This window comes from Electrophorus electricus, chromosome 13 (assembly GCF_041902795.1).
Source record: "Electrophorus electricus isolate QZ-2024a chromosome 13, ASM4190279v1, whole genome shotgun sequence".
Classification (NCBI taxonomy): Eukaryota; Metazoa; Chordata; class Actinopteri; order Gymnotiformes; family Gymnotidae; genus Electrophorus; species Electrophorus electricus.
In genome coordinates, this window is record NC_137509.1 from 11,122,501 (window position 1) to 11,140,489 (window position 17,989).

The 17,989-nt window shown below is 46.2% G+C and overlaps 1 protein-coding gene across 12 annotated transcripts in view; it reads left to right on the forward strand.

Moving 5' to 3' along the window:
- Nucleotides 1–10,260, forward strand: part of exoc6b (exocyst complex component 6B) — a 60,946-nt gene extending 50,686 nt beyond the window's left edge. For 8 of the 12 annotated variants that reach the window (XM_035536675.2, XM_081695101.1, XM_035536677.2 and 5 more), the window contains 3 exons: nt 6,370–6,482; nt 6,653–6,664; nt 8,711–10,260. In XM_035536675.2, the coding sequence (XP_035392568.1) occupies nt 6,370–6,482; nt 6,653–6,664; nt 8,711–8,837 (252 nt within the window). In that variant the 3' untranslated portion in view covers nt 8,838–10,260. The remainder of the gene's footprint in view (nt 1–6,369; nt 6,483–6,652; nt 6,665–8,710) is intronic. The other 4 variants (XM_035536676.2, XM_081695102.1, XM_035536678.2 and 1 more) reach the window with 1 other exon arrangement.
- The last annotated feature ends 7,729 nt before the right edge of the window (nt 10,261–17,989 follow it).

Genomic DNA, 17,989 nt, shown 5'->3' on the forward strand with positions numbered 1-17,989 from the left:
GAGCTCGTGACCAGCGCACAGCTCTGACCGTTCCAGCACACTGTTGCCCCTGGCGATAACTCTGCCTCGTCTGAATGGACAGGAAGGTGAGAGGGAGGCCACGTCTTCCCAGAGTTAATTCATATTCCCCCCCCCGTGTCAAGTGCTTATTAATTACCAGCAGTTCCTGCAGCAAAACACACCTAAGCAAACAAGGGAGCGACAGCACGGTCCTTCTCCTGCTCTCGCCTCAGACAGAAGGTGCGTTCAGGTGCTGATCCACCTACCACGTCACTGTTCGGTGGTGATCACTCACTGCTGTGGCAAATGTTGCTTCTTCACAGCTGAAATGTCTAGTGTCCAAAGCCCCCCCCCGATCCCTGATGACCCACGTTGAGTGTCCGCTCTCTCCTGTCCATTCCCGTCACTGCTTATGTCGTGGCCACTTTAGCACTTGACCGCTACTCCACTCTGGCAGGCTGTTTCTCTGGCGATAACTGCCTCTTCTGAACAGACAGGAAGGTAAAGAGGAGGCCATGTCTTCCCCAGGCTGATTCATACTCCCTCTGTCAAACATCCATGAATTATACTCTGTGGCTCTACTAAACAAGTGTCAAAACAAACCCAGCAACGACATGCAGAAGAGCAGCCATTTCCCCCTTCAAACCTGAAGCCATTCTACCTTGAACAACACCTGCCTGCCCACACAGCTGTGTTCACATGCATATTCCAGCATCCATCGCCTTCCCCTGCCAAAAACCTCCCCTATTTTTAGCCAGCCTTCATTCTTCACATGCTCCCAAATTACCTTTGGTTCCTTTCCCTTTCGTCCTTACATTTTTAGAGCAGATGTTTGGATGAACAAGGTGAATTTCCCCCCCCCAATTTTATTTCAGTCTTCATGGAGGTTTTGTTTATCTGTCAGGCTCATATGGTTGCTATCTGAGGCCAAAGTCCACAGCGTTTGTTTTTCATATCCTGTGAGCTTCAAGCTTTTCCAATGCGGCTCGAACCTGTTACATGAGAATCTGTAATGGTACCGCCGTGGTCTGCGTGACCGTTACACCATGCCACTGCCCTGCTGATAATTCTCGCTGGTCTGCAGAGCACAGGAAGGTGAGTTTGGGGCCGCTTCTTCCCCAGGGTGGGGCTGCAGCTCCTCAGACTGATTGGCCCCAGGAACGCGGCTGTTTTCACTTGCCCCTGATGTGTCTTGCTAACCGAGCGTGGAGGTTTGATAACACGACAGTGACCCAAGCGTGGGTTCAGCACCGAGGCACTGTGCACCAGTCAGGGCCAGCTTACAACAGTAAGGCTGTGCTGTTGGAGCTTGGCCTGGTTGGCTCCTTTGCAGTGAATGACTCTGACTCTGTGGAGAATCTTTTAAAGTACAAGTGACTCATGCTTGTACTTTAAGATTTCTTTGCTTGGTTTCAAAAGCACATATGCTTCAGGTTTATCTGTCAAGGGTAAGTAAGCAAATCTTTATAGAGCACTATTCTAGAACAAGTTACAAAGTGCTTACAAGTGTTATACAATTCAAAACAATAAAATACAATAAAATTCTATATTTATTCTATTCAGTGATTCAGCACACACAGACATACAGTACACATAGTTTGAGTTAATAATACAAGACAATAAAAATGAGCCGTTAAATGTAAACATGAATCGAGGCTCGAGTGTTTGCTATCAGTAGGGCTTGAGCTCCAAAGGCCTGCTCCCCTGTTGCTATTCATTTAACTTTTTATGAAAAGCTTGGTACGTCAGCACAAAAATTTACTAAACAAAAATTTAGTTTGCTAAAATACTTTGAGGTAACCAGGGGAGAGAAGCCAGCGCTGGTGTAATGTACTCCCTGTGTTTTGTCGTAGTCAGTAGACAGGCTGTTGTTTTGAATGATCTGGAGATAAGTCACCTCTCTCTGACTCAGTCAAGTGAACGAGGCATTACAGTAGTCTAAATGGGTAGAAAGAAAGGCAGAAATTTTTTCAGTGTCTGTAAAGAGCATGCAATTTCTATCTTTGATGTTTATTGGTTTTAAAAACAGGATTGAAGAAGCCTCTTGATGTGTGTAGTAAAACTGAAATAGGTGTCTCATCCAGATTTCTCACAAAGGGCTTAGCCTTTATCCCAACACAACGAAGAGCTACTTGCACTTTTTTGAACATGTTCTCCAAATCCGCATTTAGGATCTGTTTTGTCTTTGCTCAATTTGAGAAAATTTGAAGACATCCAGATTTTAATAGCTCTCAGTCAATTGCTAAGATTGACCAATCTACCAGTGGCATTACAAATTATAGCAAGATGTCTGTTATCACCTTAAAAATTAAAAGTAACATTAAAACTGAATAAAAGGATATGCTCGCCTAAAGGGAGCATATAAAAAGAAAATAAAGGTAAATCCCTGAGACACCCCACTGCTAAATGCTGTGTGATGAATAGGAAAAAAAAACACTTTAGTGCTATCCCAGAAATTCAAGTCCACTGTTACCGTTATTATAAAATGCCAATGGTCAACATTATCAGAGGCTGCAGTAACGTGTAAATGAATTAAAAGTAAAACCTCGCCAGTGTTGGCATGCATTAAAAGGTCATTACAGGACTACTGGCCTTACGGGCCCTTTGTGGCGGGCTTTTTGTATGAGATTAGGGTAAGTAATATTGAGTATTGAATCAGCCTTTTAGATAACTTAGGTCAGACCTTCTGCTGTGCTAAATTTCCCAGAATGCTTAGATGTATTAGACATTGTCTATAGTCCAGCCTTGTTCATTTTTGTGAATTTTCTTCTTTTTCTCTCATTCTTTCTTTATTATTGTTATTTTCTCTCTCTCTGTCTGTGTGTGTGTGTGGGGGGGTGGGGTTTGTTGGTTTGAGAAGTGACAGGTTAGCCCCAAGATGATTCCACAAAGTTTCTTTAATTTTGTTCGTTCTTTTCTTCATATTTATTCCCTTTCTTCTCCATGTCAATCTCCAATAATATCCGGTGACACATCTGTCCTCTGTCCTTTGTGGTCGGTTCTCCCCCCTTCTTCTTTATACTTACCCTTATCTTGTTTTTGAGTGACAGGTCCTGACTCCCTCTCTTGACCCCTTTGAGTCTATATCTCGTTAAGAATGTGCGATTGACAGCACGGGGAAAAGTGCACGTCTGGCTACGGATAAAGCGTGTTGACTGACAGCACTATCCCACCTAAGTCCTCTCACTAGGACTGGGTGGACCCTCCACCTTGCCAAGTTTGTGGTGGCGGTTCTGAACCTACTCCTATAAGACAAGAGCTTGAAGTTGGTCTGACCCTAGATAACCTCACAGGATAACCTTTTGACCTTTGGCAGAGTGCCAAAGTTTTAACTGAAATATGGCTGCACTTCCTCTGCTCCAAGCACCGATAATGCTTATCATTTCCATCCTACCCAGACCTTCATGCTGAGTGATGCTTCTGTCCCCTTTTCTCTCTCTCTCACACACACACACACACACACACACACACACACACACACACACACACACACAGAGCTGCTAAGTGCTTTCACTTAGCACAGTTTCTTTTTTTTTCCCGTTCTTGGTTCCAGCTTGTGCCCTAGGCCTCTTGGTGGCTCTTGGCGGCCCTTGGCCCAGGTCAGTGTTCAGATAAGATTAGGCATTGTCCCTTCGGCCTTACCCAGATATCACAGCAGCTGTAACAAATCCAGGCCTAAGCTGCACTGGTATGTGCACTTTAATGTGCTGATGTTAACAAGGCGCCAGGAAAAATGTTTTAGGCTTGAGACCGTGTTGATTGACAGCATGACACGAAAGCGAGAGCTGATGTCAGGCATTCTGTAAGATGACAAAGCAAAATTCTAATGCACATTATTTATGGTCTTTGAAAACATTGTTAAATGGACTTCAGACAACAAAATAAATCCAAGGGCCTTTTTGGTGCAGGTCAGATGGAACATCAAAACTGGAGTTTGTATCGGTAGTAATCACCAGTGGATATATGACTGAATTTCACAGCTTTTAGTGCTCATGCTGTTGTATTTTGTGCTCTTGATCGCATACGTGCTCTCTCACTCTCTCTTTGTGCCATTCTTTCTCTCCCTGGTATTATATTATTATTATTTATCCCCAAATCTTGAAGCAGTTCTGGATCTTTTTAACTAGAACTATTGGTACCTCATGTTCAGTAACTGGGCACAATAAATATTTTGTTCCAAGTGTCTGGATTGGATTTGTTCATCGTTCACATTTATGGCTCTGCACTTTCGTCTTGAGTGTCATGATTCACCCGACGTTTTATGAGGACAGTGGAGCTCGCTGTCTTTGTGCTTCTGATTGTTTCAGGTGATGGTGGGCAGAAGGTGGTTATTGTTGGCCCGTCCGTCTCTCTCCTCTGCTGGTTGTCATTGTTGCCATTGTTCAGCTGAGCTTGGCCCGTGAAGGCTGGAGAACCCACCAGACCATGACACGGGGCCTGCCGGCAGAGGTGAGCCAGAGAGAGGGAGGACCGAGACAGACAGACAGACCCCCGACACAGGTGGTCAGAGGATGAAAAAGGGATGCAACAAAAGTATCAGACTTGCTCAGGGGGTTTGGCTTGGAGAGGGAGGAACAGAACAGAGAGACTTGCATGAAAGCTACGAGAGGAGGAAACGAGAGGATGAGGGGAGCCAGTGTGGGCACCTGCCCTCGGTGACCTCAAGTCACGCTGAAAACATGTGCCATTAGCTGCGCTCACTGGCCATTCAGGTGGGTACTGTGTTAATGGAGCATACGTAACCATTACGTAACCTTTTTTTTTCTTGTTGTTATTCCCAGAAAGTGTTCCCTGATTTATAACGCTGGCTGAGCTGCAAATCAAATCCGCTGCATTCAAAGCGCCACAAAAAAAGGCAGCAGGGATGGGAGGATAAAAACAGACGTTCAACTCCACCACCGCCTCCCAAAGAACTATTAACCATGAGAGTTATTCCCCCAGCTTTCCAAACAAATAAATACAGCAGTCGGAATAAGCATTAGGAGCCCTTATCCAAACTCTCTGGCGCGAGGCGGAGGAGAGCGCGCGACTCGGGGTGAGGATGAGGGCACGAGGGAAACGAGGTCAACGCTTCAGTGTGCAGCGTCATGTTTTGTTTTGGATATTTCCCCTTCCCCCCTCTCTTTCTCCCCATCATTCTTTCTTTTGGAAGAATGAGGGGAAGTGATAATCCGTTGCCCCCACCCCACCCGCCTCTCGCCGGACCCCCCCACCCCCCCCCACTCCCGAGCCCACTGTTTGTACAGCCAGAGAGGAGTGTGGGGCTGATAACACCAGCACAGGGGGTCACGGCGAGGTGAGCGCGAGAAGCCAAATGGAAGTTCACAGAGAGGTGAAGGCGGAGCGCAGAGGCAGAGCGGAGGGAGAGGTGAAACGCAGGTCAGGAGCACGCGGGACAGAGCAGCCAGCGCCGTGTGGAATGCGACCGCTTGTGTTTGCAAACACGTGGAATACGGTTGACAGCAGCAGGACGGGGGTGTGTGACACCCCCCCCCCCTTCCTCTCTTCTCTTCTAGTCTGTTTTCTGGCAGTGGGGCTGCAGTGGGGAGCAGGTAGTGCAGCACCAGGCAGCACAGATGCATCTGAAAGGGAGATATGCATGCAGGTCTTCTCTTATCATGCTCTGGTACCTTATTTACTGCGCGCACACGTGTTTGTGTTTTCACCGCCGTGTGTGTGAGGCGGGGTTGTCGTGAAAGTTGGGGAACTGCTCGCAGTCTTTTAAGGTGGATCCTTCGCACAATGCGCTCCTGATCAGGGAGGTCTCTGATCATCTCATCTCCTGTATCTCTCTCATATATACACACACACACACACACACACACACACACACACACACACACACACACACACACAGGGATTTTGGGCTACAAAATATTCCCTTTTGCATCTGTAGCCGACTAAGTTGAGTATATACATCCGATGCAGTGCTTTTGCAAACGTGTGTCTTGTGGGAAAGAGAGAGAGAGAAATGCGCTACACGGTCATCATGGGTGGTACACTGAAGGTGGCAGGTTCTGAAAGGGCCACAGCGGGTTAGTAGCAGTCTGGTCAGCCGTGCGTCATTGCTGGGTAATGCCCGGGTCAAAGGCAGTCCAAAACCTCCCGACACCCAGGCCGTTCTCGTTCTCCTCACTCCACTCTCCTCTAATCCCCTGCTTTGTCATGTTTCTCTCCCTTGTGCCTCCCCGCTAATCTCATTTTCGAGGCCCCCCGCTCACTTACATAACACTGGGAACAGTGAAGTTAGCTGCAAGGGGGGGTTGATGGCATCAGACTGATCTTGGATTGCTTTGATGAACTTTAATGATCTCAATCACTCTCTCTCCCCCCCCCCCCCCCCCTTTTTTTTTTTTTTTTTTCTTTTAGCTGTTGGATCTCTTTATTCAGTGGGACTGGTCTACGTACCTTGCAGACTACGGACGTCCTTCCTGCAAGTACCTGAGGGTCAACCCGCACACTGCTCTTGCCCTGCTGGAGAAGTGAGTCCTGCTGTCGTACCGTCCCGGCTGGGGGCAGAGCCTCCCACCCGCACTCCCTTTCCTCTGTTTCTGTGGGACTTTTGTGCATGCCAGTGCTGGGGTGGTTGATCCCATGACCCCATCTTACCCCTTCTTTCCTCCTTTCTCATCACTTGCGTCTGTTTGAGCAGGATTTCTCGAGCGTGAGTACACTCGTGTGTGTGTGTGTGTGTGTGTGTGTGTGTGTGTGTGTGTGTGTGTGTGTGTGTGTGTGTGTGTGTGTGTGTGTGGCATGCACTAATGCATTTAGAAATGTGTGTTAGTGTGCATGGCTGATGTTGCCTTCTCTTGTATCCCTTGTGGTGGGTTGGTTGTGTACAGAACAACACATCTGTTTTGCTGTGAGCTTCTTCCATATCTACGTCACTTCACCTTTTCTGGGAAGATGAAGACTGTTCCCTGTTTTACACACACACACACACACACACACACACACACACACACCCAGCATGATTCTGATCTGCCCTTGCCCTAGCCTTCCCCTCTTAGCTCCAAGACCCTCAAATTGCTAACCAGGCCGAGACGGCATGCTGCTGTGTGTGTGTGTGTGTGTGTGTGTGTGAGAGAAGGAAGCCGTTCTTTTTATTTTTGTGCTACTGCGAGCTGGTGAACAGCATGGCTGTTGGTCTTCTCTAGGGTGTACCAAGCATAATTACACACTTGTCTCGGTCTGCATGAGAAGGAACAGGTGAAACGACGTAGTTGCTACTGCTGTATATTTAAGCGGCACTATTAATTATCGTAATTATACAGCAAAATGAAATTAAAAGCAATGAAAGAATTCTGGAAAATGAAGACTCCTGAGATTTATTAATAAGGTGGCATTTAAGTCAGAAGCATATACATTCACTACTGGCCTTGTTTCTGAAAGTGTTGAATATTGGTATGCTGAAAAAAAGAGTGCCAAAAAACATGGCACGAGCAGCACAGTGGCTTGGTGGTCAGCACGTCTGCCTCTCAGCGCTAGGCTCTTTGCTTAGAGTCCCTATCTGGGGGGAGTTTCCATGTTCTCCATGGTCTGTGTGCGTTCCCTCCCACAGTCCAAAAACATGGAGGTTAGGTTGACTGGATACTCTAAATTGTCCTGTATGCATGTGACCTCAGTGCGTGTGTGTTCATCCAAGTGATGGTTGGAGCTCTGTCCTGGTCTTGACCTCCTCCCCTTCCTCTGCACCCAGTGCAGTTCCCGAGAGGGCTGCGGTTTCCGATTTGAAAGTACGCTCTGTGCAAATTGGCTGCCGCTTCTCATTTGTGTGTGTGTGTGTGTGTGAGAGAGAGATTATAAAAGCTGTTCTGAGTGATTTGTATCTGTCTGTAAAGCATCCTTGAGTTCGAGAAAGGTCTTATGTAAACATATCATAATAATAATAATGATATCAATCATGGATTATAGCCAACTGAGAATTTGGGCCTTGTGCTTATATGTGAAGAATTTTAATAATCTTTGACTCAGTGGATCAAAACTTGATTTTTGTCTTGATTTCTGAAGGACAGACCAGATGCTGAACACACTTTTACATTGTTTTCAGCAACTTCAGATACTGATCTTGTTTCCTCGTCATCCCTGTTCAGAAACGCACAGCTGCACGTAAACTGCGCATTTCCAAAAGCAAACATTTCATTCTAGGTGATGGTGTCCATCACTGCCATGATAAGAGGTGACAATCAACCATCACCTGATGATGAGGGATGTGTCCGTGTTGGCTGTATTTTGCAATAACCCACAGCAAGCAGAATATAAGCAAAGGACTGTCCAGTCTCCACAGGACTGCTTGCAGGGCGGATTCTGTCAGTAGTTATGAACCACAGTGGACTGGGCTGGTGAACCAAAGACTGCATGAGAGTGCCACTTGGATCACACTTTAAATATTCTGGAAATGAACCGATTAACCAGTTGCGGCAAGACTCGGGGGCAGAGAACTCCTGGGACCCGGGTCCAGAAGGGCAGCAGATGCTTGCAGGAACTCCGGTTCCAGTTCACCGGCTGGAACTTTGTTTCCGTCCGCTTAGATTTTCCTCAGATTTTTTTGTGGGGGAGGGAGGGCGGCAGGCTGTATAGTTTGCATGAAATGCATGAGAGATGTCGACTGTGGCACGTGCACAGAGCTGCTGGCTGTCTGGCGACCCAGCGGTTCTTCATGGTTCTGGTTCCTCTTTCTTTTTGTAATCTCCTGTTGTGATCTCTTTAGGATGAAGGACACCAGTCGCAAAAACAGCGTGTTCTCTCAGTTCCGCAAGAACGAGCGCGACAAGCAGAAGCTCATCGACACCGTTGTCAGGCAGCTGCGGAACCTCATCGCCGCCCACCAGTCCTGAGGCTGTCTGGTTGCCATATTTCAGAACACCTTGTCCATCCGAAAGTCTCGACTGGCCATCTCCTCTGCCAGAGCATGCAGATCACCCTCCTGACACACCCATGATTTGGCTGGGGAATGGAGGCGTATCCTGTCTACCTATCAGTAAAAGTAAAAATGAGAGGGGGGTAAAAAACCCTAAAAGAACACACTTGCACTAACGTATATATGGGTGCCACGAATCTTTTAAAACAAGCATGCTCCTCACTATAGGGTGTGCCTGCATGTTAAACTCTAAGGTGTGACTGGGAACCTTTCTCTGCGGTGTGTCTGAGAGTTATACTGTTTGGGTGCCAATGGTTGGTTGGTTTGTTTGTTTGTTTGTTTCTTGTTTAAGCTTTTTGTTTTAGCTCTTTGTTCCTGTGAGACTCTTCATACTCTTCACGTCTTTTATAAACACACAGAGGCCGATGGCTTGTAACAGAGCTTCCTCTATATTGCTTTGCACAGTTATGGGTCTCGGCTGAACTGGAACACCTGGTAATCTCTCTTCTACAGTTAGAATCACTGACTTCCAATGACCGTTAGTAGAAACAAAAGCGAAAGCACGAGGCCAGTTATTGCCTTTATCTCTAACCCGTCCACAGGAACGCCATCAACTGCCGACCTGACAGATACATATAGAGCTCCTGTTGTTGAGGGGAGAGCTGATTGGTTCGCTGTCGGTCTTCCAATCGGCATGCCTGCGTGTGCACACGCACGCGTGGGTGAACATCTTCAGTTCTTAAATAAAGACACACATTTCTTATTTTTAATAAATGTGGGTGCAATATTTACTTCAAACATTTTTTTGTTTGTTTGTTTGTTTTTTGTTTGTTTGTTTTTTTTTCCTCAGAGGGAATGAATTAGAAAATTTCGTCGCAGTTTGTATTGTAAAAAATGGAGGATGTTCTGTTTTTACATGTGTGCACATGCGCATGTAAACATGAACCTGCCCTTTTACAAACGTGTGTAATCAGAACCTAAAGGGGATTCCTTCGCGCTCGCCTCACCTGTGAGGCGACTCTTGTGGTGTTTGAACTGGAGTGTGTGAGAGTGTTGCTGTTGTACTGGATGCTGTTCTCCAGTCATGCGAGTGCCTGTGCCTTGACTACCAGACTTCCAGGTTTGTGACTGTAGTGACTTCTGCACTGAAGCTGGACTTAGGTTTGTGACCGAGCTGTAGGACTGTGTGCGTGGGAGACATGGGGAATGCGCGGCAATATATGTGAGTATGCTGCTCTTGTAGTCAGTTTTGCATGTATATAAAAACTATTCCTTTTGTGTTTTTTTCTTTTTACTGGATACAGGTGCACTGTGCAGACTGTAATGTTAAACCACTAATGAATGACCTTACAATACTAATAAAGCCTAAAACAAATGCCAAATAAACAAACCACACGTCTGCTATGAGTAAAGACTCTTATTCTGTATTCTGCGGTTGCCAAATGAGGAGCAGGAATATAGTACTGCTGCCCTCTGGGATTAAAAGGTAAACTCCAAATGATGTGTGTCACTCTAAATGTCACATTTAGATCAAGTGGCATAAAGGTCTTCATTGGCCTTGAAATAGCTACCATTTTTGTTTAACCTATTTTGTGTGGTGTTGGCCTAAGGGGTCACAGCCAAGTGGGTGGGCCAGCAGGTGTGGTGTAGAGGTTGTGATGTTTACATTCTCCAACGGTCTGCCACAATAGGTGTGAGACCCTGGAATGAGAGATGTGAACAGGAGGAATAAATGGGAACCCTGTTTGCATTCATTTACGAGTTATGTAGAGATTATAAAGATTATTCACATTAAAAAATCAGGTGTAATTGCACACTGTATGTATCTAAAATCCGATCACTCTAACCACTTTAGCAAGTTGTCTGAGATGGATTTTAGTCAGATGTTTTATAAGTGCGTCTCTCTTTCCCAACCTCATTTGAGGTTGAGGTTTCCGTTGTATTTCACATTACCTAGTGTAACCATTCAGGATCCACCCTGAAGAGGATGCACCAGAGCTGGTAGCGGCCTCGAACGTTAAGAACATTATAAATGCAGTACAAAACTGATTTTAAAGCAGCTACTGTTTGTGTGGAGCAGGAAAAGGAGATTTGCATTCTTCACGCTATATAGCAATCAGATTTTAAAAGTATGCATGTGCTTAAAATCTTATCAGTATAGAGTCTAGATACAAGTCACATGAAATGACCAGGTGTAAACAGGGTCCAAGATTCAGTGATTTTAACACCTCTTTCATGTATATTTAACACAATTAATTTAAGTTGTGCTGGTGAACTTTGTGTGCCAGGAACCTTCACTGAGAAACCAAATGTACAATTACTTGCCTAAAGACCCAACAGAAATAACCATTCCATGACTGTCCCAATTCTTAATTAATTCACCTTCCTAGTGAATGTGTGGTTATTCAGAAATGTGTGGGGAAGCATCATGGTTGGGCCACCATCTTAACGTGAACCTGCTTTGGGCCTTTGAAATGCTGTACAGTCCAGTTAGGTTTTTATTTATTTATTTATTTATTTTTGCCTCAGTGTTCCCACAGATGTAGGCAAAACTGTAAAACTGAACTTTTGGAACGTATTCCTATAATGAGCAACACGTCTGTACACGGCAGAGAGGGAACGTGAGCGAGCTCGTAGCTCTGAGTTTCTGCTCAGTGCCCCTGCTCTGGGGTGCTGCTTGCGATGCTCGGTCAGGTCTGGATTAAGGTGGGAGGCTGATGAGCTGGAGGGCTGTGCAGGGAGAGAGACTTGGGGCTCTTCCACAGCCTCGGGGCTACTCCCCCACCCGCTTCCGCTCTGGGTTTGCTGTTTTCCCATCCTCCTCTCTGCCCATATTCAAGTCAGCTGTCTGATTTATCATGCTGGATAGCATGCCCCCTGCCGTGTGTGTGTGTGTGTTGGGGGGCAGGGGGTGGGTGATCATCACTGAACTGTAACAACACAAGCACACCCCTCTTTCTCACACTCATCCTCTTGTGCAGAAGCGCTACCATGACCCACCATGGTGGTGAAGCGCTGCGTGTGTTTTGAGCACGCCGGGCACGACAATCCTTTTCTTTTTTTTTTTTTGGGGTGCACTTGAGCGCAACATCCTTTTAGTGAGCGAGCCGGCAGCAAGCGCTGGCAGCCTGCAAGCGGATGACGAGCGCTGCCCTCCTGTTGCCCTGCTCCACTTCCTCCCAGCACTGAGCTCCAGCTTGGAGCAGAGGGGCCTGGTAGTTTCAGGGACAGCCAACATTTAAGTGTCCTTTAACCTTACCACAAGGGGAAAAGAAACATTTTTATTGAATTATATGGTGGCATGGGAGTTGAAACTTGAGGCAGAGACTCGCCTATTTAAAATGCCTTAAGTATCTGTGGAAGTATGTTAGTTTTTGATGGGGGTGGGGGGATGTGGGTTTATTATACCGGTTGTAGACCTTCCCCGGCTGCCATCCTGGTAGGGTTGTGTGGTATTGCATCACTTCTGTCATAACCGTGAGAGAGAGTGCTGTCAGCAGCTAGGCTTGGCTCTCTGCTATTAGGAGCACTCGAGATATTCACAGGCTGGCTAAATACCTGAGCGGACACAAACGGGTAGTGTACGTGCTTTGCTGCGAGGGAGAGAGTACGTTTGCTCGTGCACGTCGCCGTCGCCCTGACGCCACGCTCGGACGCCGTTGTCTGGGTGCCTGTCTCCGGTCTGGCCAGCCCTGCATCACCCTCCACCAATAGAAGGAAGAGGGAGACGGCCGTTACGCTCCCCGAGAAGCTTGCGAAAAGGGAACCGGTGCCATGACTGTTCGGATTTCTGTTCGTGACTCTGGAGCCGGTCCAAGACCGAGGTGAAATGCAGAGATTCTGTGATTGCACACGTCTCTTGCTTTTATCACAACCAAGAAAAGCCCCAAACAAATTACAACAACATTTTAATAATACAGTGGCATCCACTAATTAATTAGAATGAGAATCATTCAAATGTATAATTTTCACATTGTTTTTCATATTTCCAAATGACTGCTTACAGACTTGAAGCTCCCCAGCAATGTTGATATGGAAAAATCTCATATAACTTGGATTCAGTGCCATTTAAGTGGAAATTACAATTGATTTGTAAGTGGAACCAGATACGATGGTTCTTTTATGACTTTCAATTTCACCAAGAGCCTTTTCTGAGAACTGACTGGACTTCGTGGTTCCATATAAATCTAGTCATGCATGTGGTTCACAGGAAGACAGGTCATTGTGAAATACTGTGGCTTCCTGTTAAGCCACGGATAAAAACAAAACAAAAGCTCAGAAATTAACATCTGCAGCGCAAACTGCACCGAATTCATCATAACAGATGCATTTCATCTCGACGGATTGAGAATGTCAGTGCAATGAAATAGGAACACAGGCTTTTTCACACCCCCCTTTCATTTCACCTCCAGCCGAAGTATTTCTGATACTGGTGGTCCTGGCAGCCTAGAAGGAGTTCGCACGTGTTCCCGAGCTGACGAGCCTCTCAGCGAGTGACCGCTGTCTGAGTCAGAGCCGCTGTTTACAAACACGGGGATGGATGCTCTCGGGTGAGGTCAGAGACGCTGCCAAAGCCCCAGTACAAACGGGGGTGGGGAGACATGAGGTTCAGCCTGTTCGTGACCAGGGAATGACTCCGTAAGATTGGCTGCTCTCCGCCGGTTCCCAAGGTGATTCATGAGGAGAAATCTCCCACGGAAAGTGACTCACACAGTCCATTAAAGACAGTCACCTTCTGTGTGTGTGTACGTGACCACACATGTGGATGGTCATGTTTGAAATAGATCTGCTCCTCTCTTTTTCTTTGTTTTTTTTTTTTTTTTTCTTTTCTTTTCTTTTTTCCTGGCTCTGGACGTGTGTGTGTGTGTGTGTGTTTCTGCCGCATTAACAAAGCACTCGGGTCGGGAGAGGTCATCGTCCAGGTGAGCGACTGCTGCCCCAGTGTTCTGGCACACAGGGGAAGGGGCAGCATGGGCAGGATGGGCAGGATGGCGTGTGTGGTGAAGCACACGCTGCTCCGTGGGTGTGATGCCTCGCACAGATACAACCAGAGCCGATAGCCGCCGTCTCTCAGTCCTTTGTTTCAAACGGAAGCGCGCTAAAAATAACCGTGGCTTAGTAGTCATGTGAATGCCGTGGAGGTTCTGGTTGCAAGCGTGCATGCAGGTGCCTTGGAGCTGGACGTGCGGCCCGGACTATGGGGGGATAGTCTCTGGTTTTGCATAGTATCTGCCAGGAGACCTTATCAGCGTGACGATTTAAAACCAGTAGCGTCTGAACATGCAGGCTTCCATAAATATTGCCAGTGAACCCACAGGCTGTGTACTACTGTCTGAGCACTAACAGGGGTCTCTCTCTTCACCTCTCTCCATCCCTCTCTCTTTATCTCTCTCTCTCTCTCTCTCTCTCTCTCTCTCCCCATCTGTCTCTCTGGTGCTGGAGATTGTGCAGATAAAGCCGCAGCCCTGAGGTGTAAACACCTGTTTTAGCTTAGACTATCTGACCTTGTATGACCGTACATACAGCTTCATGCATTATGGTGGGGTTTTTTTTGTTTGAGAATGCATTTTGAAATGCAGATTAATAGCATGTTGTAGAACTCCATTGGTTGGTGGATTGTGGTTCTTCCAAACAACCCTCAAAACCGATTAAAAGTCTTGAAAAAGCAAGAAGATTTTATTTACTTGTATATCAGATCTAATCATATAGATTGCTGAGTGGTTTGAGCAGAGGAGCTCGTGAGACACCGGAAGTGCAAGGTTTCCAGAGAAACACGACAGGCAGGATAGATGAGACAGAGGGGAGAAGAGTGGAGAAAGTGCAGTGAGAGTGCTGGAGAAGATGGAGTGGTAGTGGATGAGAGGACGGACAGCAAGCGTGCGTCCTCCTCTCCTCAAATGAAGATGGATGGAGAGTCCACTCTTCCCAGGTTATTGATGGGCTCCAGGGGTCAAAGGTTACAGTAACAAAAACCTGGTTTCCTCTGTGTATTTGCCCCTGCAGTCATATTGTTCACATATTGTGCCATACATCATGCCAGTGGCATGGGTTGTGTATATATTTGCATGATTATATGCATGGATATATGTTTTGTTTTGTTTTTTTCCACAGACAGACAGTGCCTAAATGTTTATTTGAGGCTGTGTGTGTGTGTAGTGGGTGTTGGGCTCCTTGGTCATGCTAATAAGCACTGTCCCGACACAAAGTCAGCAGGCAGTGGGGGTTATCACTGAACCATCCATCTCCATCCTTCAAGCCAACGAGCTGTTCAATTACTCTCCGATTTACTGGTCCCCCAGTGTTCTACTTTGACTGGAACACTGTCTGCAGACTTGATTACTATCAATCATTTGGAATGCTGCCTTGAAATAATACCAGCTTTCAGGACCTCAGCCATTTTTTCAAGCGAAGCACACATCCATCTGTGTCTGTTGGCATGCTTGTTAATGTGTGGCTTTATTTCACAGAAATATGGTCTTCCTTTCTGCAGCAGTTACTCACCCTCCCAACAGGAGCTTCAATCCATCAAGGGAAGTACATACAGTGATTTGTCAATATAGACTACTTACAGGTATCAATGTTATTTTTTCTAAAGTAGCAGTTAGATCAATAAATGGCAGTTCTAACAGTAAGCGTCGTACACCGGAAACAAAAATCTGTTACATATTTCATATTGGATAAAGATCAGACCAAAGATTACACTTTTTTATTCTCTCACGGTTCACAGTTGTCCACCCCTCTACCAAGCAAAGTTGAGATACAGCATATTGAATTACTGGTTTGGAATGTAGTTGCGCGGAATTTTGTTAGATTGGATTGGAACTTGTTCGGTTTTCAGATTCTTTTGGATCTCCTTACTCTCCAAGTGTGGATATCGGTACTACAGGCGTTTTCTCTGAAATCAAAACCACCATTTTTATACTTTTGGTTCAATTTGATTTAATTTTTAAGCATCGCAACTTTAGGGATTCCGTAATGGTTCTCATTTCTTTCCCTTTTTTCCCTTTGCCAAGTTTAAGGGTAAATGGTCAGAATTCCAGGAGTAATAGATGTTCACGATGCATGTTACAAGAATTTAGAAATTTACTATAAATAGTTTCCTTTTTTTGAAGAAATCAGTTTATCTCCAAAGCGACTCCATATGGCCCCAGTCTTTCTTCCAGTAACTCCTCAGCTCTCCTCTGTTTTGGACAGCGCCCAACCGTGTAAGGGAGGCAAAGACAAAATAAAATGATAATGGTTTTTATAAGTTGGGGGAAAGGTTTGACTTTCTGATCTCACTTCCAAGTATTTGTGTGGAATTAAAGTGTCCGACGATATTAGGGTAATTGCTATATTCAGGGTCTTTTGATCGAGTGAAGTAAGGGGATTCCATATGGGTCAGAATATGGATTCCCTTCGAGATTGACTCCAGAAAAAGAGCCCTAGAGAGTAAGTGAGTGAGTGGCAGAATGAGTGAGGAAGACTGGAGCTCGTGCTCGGGCTACTGTTATCGGAGGCTGACGTCACAGTAGACGATCGGAGAGAGGCTGCACTGATTCTGCTCTGGAATGGCGCTCGTCTCTCCCTCTCTGACCTGTTCAGAGGAACACAGTGTGCACAGGTTTACACCAGTGGCTCCAGATCCTCTCCAGCGTCGGTAAACGTATGTAAATGTAAGTTGAGATGAATAAAGAAGACCGAGGTGAACTAACGTTAGGACACTTAAGGTAGAGAAGTTATTCACTCATATATGGAACAAGAAAATGAAATGTGTTCTGTCATTTGATATCATCAAAGGTTATTTTATGATTAAATGATTAAGTATATTGTGTTATTATGTATGAATTATATTGTAATATGGTGTTATAAGAAACAAAACTGAAATAAGACAGTAATAGTAGTGAAGGGTGATCAACTTGTGTTTTAGTTCTCTGGAGACCACAAGTGACCTATAGTTTTAGTTGTCTCACACACTACACTCACTCTCATCTGTTTTTCCTCTCGTGAACATAGCGCTGTTACACTAGTTCACTGGCTAGATGCACAGAGACTCTGAGGTCGTTTTAAAGTGTCACTCACATCTGTATAGTTGTGTATACTGTACGGTATATATAGTAGTGTGCACAGACACTCCCCACCTCTATTAAGAGAAGCGTGCTGCCTACCAACTGAGTTCAGGAGGAAGTCTATTTGAGGCATCTGAGGTACATGTTTCCTTTGAGTTGCCTGAGGGAAAGCTTGTGTTACACCCCTGGGAGGTTTTTAAAAAAAAATTTTTTATTAAAGACACACCTTCTCTTACTGGTTCTGCAAAACCTTTGGAGCATTTCTTCAGTTGCGTGCCAACCTTTTCACCTTGTATAAATAGTAGGAAGTCGTCGGCCTCAAACCTGCACACGTCGCAGCACGGAGAAGTCGAAGAAAACAGCGACTCCCGTGAGTGGATGTATCTAATCGGAGATTCGCCTCCCCCCGCCGAGTGCACTAAGCGCTACGGTGATGCCCCGAGCTCTGGAGGAGTGGGTGGGGTGACAGGCCCGGTGCCGTGTGAAGCAGACGCTGCGCCCAGAGCGGGCACGCCGAACCCATTGTTTAACTGAGCCTGAGTGTTCGGCACTCTCCAGTATGGGATGGTTTCTCTGTGCTGCCGCGCCCTCCTGGCAGTGGCCGGCACAGCTGAAGTAGCACCGCTCTCCCTGCGTGCCAGAGATGGACGGTTATGTACGCTGGCGCATGGGCTCAGGGAAGAATACAGGAGAGTCTACACAGGCTAAGGCACGGCAGAGGGCCATGCCGGTGGGGCTAGCCTAACTCTCTCTCTCTTTCTCTTTCTCTCTCTCTCCTTCCCTCCCTTCTCATTTTCAGTTAACAACTTTGCCAAAGGGCAGGAAACTTTCCATTATAATCCTCACCATCATTCCATGTTGCCTTATCTCACACACACAGACACACACACAAATGTGATGGGCAGGCACAGAACACATGCGCCGGTGCAAAATCTCACTTTGCGGTACAAGAAGTGAGAACTGGCGCTTTGGTGGGTCGGCTGGAGTGCTCTCACCTAAACCCTGGCCCAGCCAGCCTGGCCGCCCGCCTCTCGCCCTGTGAACTGCCGTGTGCCTGTTTCTTATTCCCTCCATCTGTGCC